General features: G+C 45.3%; 1 protein-coding gene across 1 annotated transcript; it reads right to left on the bottom strand.

The window, feature by feature from the left end:
- Window positions 1–1,157: 1,157 nt before the first annotated feature.
- On the bottom strand, window positions 1,158–5,182 carry LOC124232749 (interleukin-1 beta-like). Its single transcript, XM_046649667.1, has 5 exons — window positions 4,809–5,182; window positions 4,345–4,549; window positions 3,632–3,793; window positions 2,230–2,360; window positions 1,158–1,547 (listed from the first exon to the last, which is right to left on the bottom strand). The coding sequence occupies exons 1-5, from the start codon at window positions 4,812–4,814 to the stop codon at window positions 1,335–1,337; spliced, it is 717 nt and encodes a 238-aa protein (XP_046505623.1). The 5' UTR covers window positions 4,815–5,182; the 3' UTR covers window positions 1,158–1,334.
- Window positions 5,183–5,208: the final 26 nt, after the last annotated feature.

Here is a 5,208-nt window from a genome sequence, read left to right on the forward strand (position 1 = left end):
AGGGAACTCTTTATATATTAAGCCAATTATCCCATTGTCTGAGATAGGAGTTACAAATACTTTTTCCCTGGGTTGTTTTTGTGTTTTGACTTTACTTCTGGTGACTTCTGCCATCCTGGAAGTGTACTGCTTGCATCCTTCCTTCTCATACCTCCATTCCTTTTTTCGTACTGGGCCCTCCACTGAGAATGTCCTTTCCTTTCTTTCTATGTGGGAAACTCCTGCTCATCCTTTGAGGCCTGACTCATATGTTGCCCTCTTGACCCTCGTCCCTCACAGCAAATCTTGTCATTCTTTCTGACTGTTCCTCTCATCCTTGATCTCACCTCTACTTGTCATGTTGCCTTATTTTTGCTTGTATGCATCTGCCTCTCCTACCTGCCTTTCTTGTTTCTGTACTTCCAGCCTCTAGGACCTAGCATTTGTATAGTAAGTGTTTGTTGAATAACTGAATAGAGAAATCATTGAAGCTGTTACCACCCACCCTTACTCCTTGTAATGTGTCACCTGGTCCTGTTTTATGACCATTGTGCATCAAATGTCCTTTTGTTGAAAAACAGAACTGAAGGGGAGGGGTAGGGAGGCTTGTCTTTTCTGGCCAGTGATTTTCCTTGGTACTTTGTAGTGCTCAGTCATGAGGAGTGGGCTTCCAGCTCCCCAAGGAGAGCTCTCATGGTCCCAATTCTCTTTTCGTTTCTTTGTCAGGTCCCAGAAAAGTCAATTACCACATGGAGAGCAATTTTTTTTTCCGCAAAATTTATTTCAGAATCAGTGAAACAGTGTGATCATGCTTCTTTCCTCATAAATATTCCTATTTAAATAATCTGAGCTGACATATTTTCAGGCTTGGTAAAAGGACTTGGTATAAACATGGTACACTAGTCCAAATTAAACTGGTTCCATAGATGTTGAAGATTGGGCTCATTCACAGACAGTGCTGCTTCCTGGCCACCTTGAATTAAATTAAATAGCCTAACCCACCAATAAATAAATAAATAAATAATTAAGCAGTTGCTCATCAGAAGCTGGGTGCAAACGACAGAGGGTCTCTTTGAACTGCAGTGCAGAGATTTCTACCTGGCTGTCTTTGAGTGAGTAACAGAGGTGAGAGAGGCCCTGCTCAGCAGAGGGGGTCTGAGGATTGGCTCTGGGAGACGGGGCTGCTCCACCCGCCTGCTGGGCAGGAGCTTTCCTTAGCACTAATATAGGGAAGGCAGCTGGGCATTGATTAGACAACAGTGAAGTGCAGCCTGCAGCATGTTCAAACCCTTCTATTCCCCTCTGCCACCCTTAAGCTTTATTCATCACATGTGGACTCTCTGGATGTAGTATTCTTAGGCAGAGGTGATTTCCATGATGAAGTCAGTTATGTCCCGGCCGCCTCTGGTATTTCCTAGGAAGACGGGCTTTTTTTCTGCTTGAGAGGTGCTGATGTACCAGTTGGGGTACATTGCAGACTCAAATTCCACGTTGCCCTTGATTTCCATCTTGTTGAAGACAAATCGCTTTTCCATTTTCCTCTTTGGGTAAGTATTGGGGTCTACTGTCTGCAGAAAAACATAAATAAGAAGTTTTATGAGGGAAGGGGCAAAGACACTCTGGTAAAGGTGTTCTCTGAGTCAGCTAGAAAGGAAAGTGATGAGCAGCATGCAGGAACAGGAGCTAGACTCCTGAGTTATCTTTCTGACCATAACTTTCTGTGTGATGACTAAAGGATCTCTTATCCTTTTCTGAAACTTAGTATCAAATGCTAGGTTGTATAATATAGGTCAGAATTTTTTTAAAAAGTGAAAATTAAGTAAAAGCTTCCAGGATTATGTGGTTTCTTGAGACTTTTCCTTATGGCAGTGGCCAGAGTGACTTTGAACTTGGAATTGAAGGTTTTGCTGGGAATGCTGGGGGCTGAGGGAGGTGGGTGATTTTGGGAGTGGAGTGGAGATGATGACTGATGACAGCCATCCTTCCAACTGTAGCATTGTGTAATCAGTGGGCTGGTAACAAAAGTAGGACATACTAACATCAGTAGGATGATTTCATTTTCCTTAGTTGGAGTGAAATTTGCATGCATTTAGCACTTACATTAAATTTATTTACATTTATGCAAAATTGTCAAATACATCTGCTCCCAGATATGATGAGGGGAGAAGGTGGTTGTCTTGGAAGTAAGTGATGGCTAGGGGTGCTTCAGAGAAGCCTGAGAAGGGCCTACAGCCCCTGGAATTCACTCACCTCCAGCTGCAGGATGGGCTTCCCATCTTTCGTCCCACAAGACAGGTACAGATTCTTTCCCTTGAGGCCCAAGGCCACAGGTATCTTGTCAGTCTCTTCTTCTCCTTGCACAAAGCTCATGCAGAACACCACTGGAGAAAGGAGAGGGGCCTTGTGGTCAGGGACACACAGCAGTGCAGGGTTGGCCCAACCATTGGACCCCAACTCCAGGACTCCTACAATTTAGCATCCTCTGTGGAAACCCACACTCGGGTTCCTATGGCCTAACAGATAGGATAACTTGGCTTCTCACAGACAATATCACGGCCAGTTGGTTGATTCAAGTTTCCATCCCAAAATGTCTAGGGGTTTCTCAGAGCTTCATCACAGTGGCAATGAAGAATTAGAGGTCTAATTTTTAAAAACTGAAGGAAAGCAGGAAGCCTTCTTGTCAATGGCCAGTGAAGTGCCCACTGCATGAGCGGAATGCTTTGATCAGTGTGAAAGGCAAGAAAAGAGATCAAGCGGGGTTCCTGAAAGAAATCAGGCACAAATCTATTTCAGGAACATAGAGCTGCAAGTGGGAAGATCTTGGGAAATGAGAGGCTTAGCTGGGAAAAGTGCTCCAAAGAGAGACGCTCATTTCAATCTTCCTTAGTCACAGTGGTCTCACTTGGAGGCCCTGAGGTCATGCCTACAATCCAGTTCTAGAGAAACAGGATTGTCCAAGCATGGCAGAGAGCAGGAAGCTTTCTCTCAATGATGCCTGTCTCCAAGGTCAGCAGCCTTGGAAGAGAACAGGCTGCTCCTTTCTGTTGTTCCCTTGGGCACAGTCTTGCATGCAGAGTTCAGCCACAGTGACAAGATACCAGGCAGATACCCTCAACTCATGGGCTCCCCAGTTTTGAAACAATAGCCAATTACAGTAGAGAGATATAAGTTCCTTCTTGTCAGTAAAATTTCCCTACAAGAAACCATCTGGTATTAGGCAGGAAGGATGTGAGGGTGTAAGGGGGCAGGATTGGGAATGAGGATGGACATATTATCTCTTCGCCATGCTAGTCTCAATTTCAACAACAGGAAAAAAGAACCCACTGGCAGTTAGGTCATGTCCATCAAATGACCCCTTTCCAATGGAAGCAGTGACATTGTACTCTCATTAAGTGACTTGGCTGGACAATGGTCCTGAGTATGCTTGAGCAATCTAATGACTCAGAGTCACATCTCTTGCTGAAAAATGAATGTGCTAAAGGAATCAATCTGGTGTTATTACTAGGACCAAAACCACAAGTTTATATGTCCTTTATTGGAGGTTTTCTCACTTATGTTGATAATTTGTACTAATGGTCCACTTTGTTGAAAAATGTGAATAATTAGGAAGCTGCCAGGAGAACAAGAAAGGAATCAAGCTGTCCCCAGTTACCTTGTTGGTTTGTATTCTCTCCATTGAGGTGGACAGCCTGCAGCTCGCATGCACCGGACAGCACCAGGGATTTATGGTATATGTCCCGGAGTCTGCAGTTCACTGAATGCACAGCTGCATCACATACATAACCTTCATCCCAGTTGTCGCAGATGATGGGTTCTGAAATGTGGAATACATATATTGGTTAGAGAGAAAATCAGAAGGACACGCCTGATGATATGAGGCAGCAGAAGTTGGTTGCTTGGACGACATCTGAGCATGGCAGCCGAAGTTCGATTATAACATTGGTGGGGAGGAAGTTGAGGTGGGTAAGAACACTGGACCTGGCACCTTAAGATGTGGATTCAAGCTTCAGCTCGATTGCTTGCTGTGGACCGTCAATAGAGCTCCTTATGTAGAATGGCGATGGCAATAACACTGGCCCAACAGGGACACAGTGAGACTTGCAGGAAATAATGTAAGTGAAAGCACTCTGAGAATGATGGAGAGATTTGCAAATGTGAGTAGTTATCAAGGTCTTACTTTAAGAATAGTTTCAACTCAAGGGATGATTAATTTGGCTTCTAGGCTTCTCTGTTTTCCTCTCATCCCTGGGCCTTCTACTTTTAAAGGGCTTCAGCTTTGGGGGAATTTAGTTGACTATTGAGTTTTGGACAGTGAGAAGGAAATGCCTGAAGATCTCCTGTCTGCCCTCAGCTCTCATTAAGTACCTTCTTCAAAGATGACAGAAAAGAGGCTCCTCAAGTCATCATCCTGGAAGGCCTGTGAGCAGGGAACGGGTATCTTCTTCAGCTTCTCCATAGCCACAATGATTGACACGACATGCTTGAAAGTCTTGTTGTAAAGTTGGTGGGAGAATTGAAGCTGGATGCCCCCATCTCCTGTGGAGCTGAGGTCCAGGTCTTGGAAGCTGCCCTGTGGAGAGACCAAGGGAGTGAGTGTGTCAAGCTGGTCAGGCCCGAGAACTCCTGTTTTGACATTAGAGAGGTGGAAGTGGCGTTTGAGGTAACCGAGGTGCTAATGACAAACGCTCCTCTTTCTGAAGCCCAGAGAAGTTAAGAGGCTTACCCCAAGCATGTCGCAAGTTAGAGGCAGACCCAAAACCAGAACGTGGGCTTTCTGATGCCCGTGTCACAGCCCCTCTGAGAGTTGGGAGCTAAGCCCATGGTCTCACCTTCATCTGTTTTGGGCCATCCTCCTCAAAGAACAGGTCATTCTCATTGCCGCTGTATCAAAAAAGAGAGATTGCTCAGTTACATCTCCTAGACAAGTTTATTTTTCCTTCCCTGCAAAGAGTGTTCACTGTTGATAGGAGTCTGCAAACAGCATGCCCCTTAAAGCTGCTGAAGTTGGCAAATTCCATAGTGATATACACGGAACAGGGTAGGAGGCAGGGCAGGTACCCCGGGTGCTCCTTTTGGATCCTGAGACCTAACTTCCAGCCCAGTTGAAATCTGAGCTTTCCCTTGCAGTCAAGCCACACTTTGCCAAGAGGTGCCCTGTAGTGGCCACTTGGAATCTTTTCTTCCTGTTTGCCATCTGCAGGAAGGCCCTGCAGAAACAACCTCTGGATG

Source organism: Equus quagga, unplaced genomic scaffold (assembly GCF_021613505.1).
Source record: "Equus quagga isolate Etosha38 unplaced genomic scaffold, UCLA_HA_Equagga_1.0 111351_RagTag, whole genome shotgun sequence".
NCBI classification, from domain to species: Eukaryota; Metazoa; Chordata; class Mammalia; order Perissodactyla; family Equidae; genus Equus; species Equus quagga.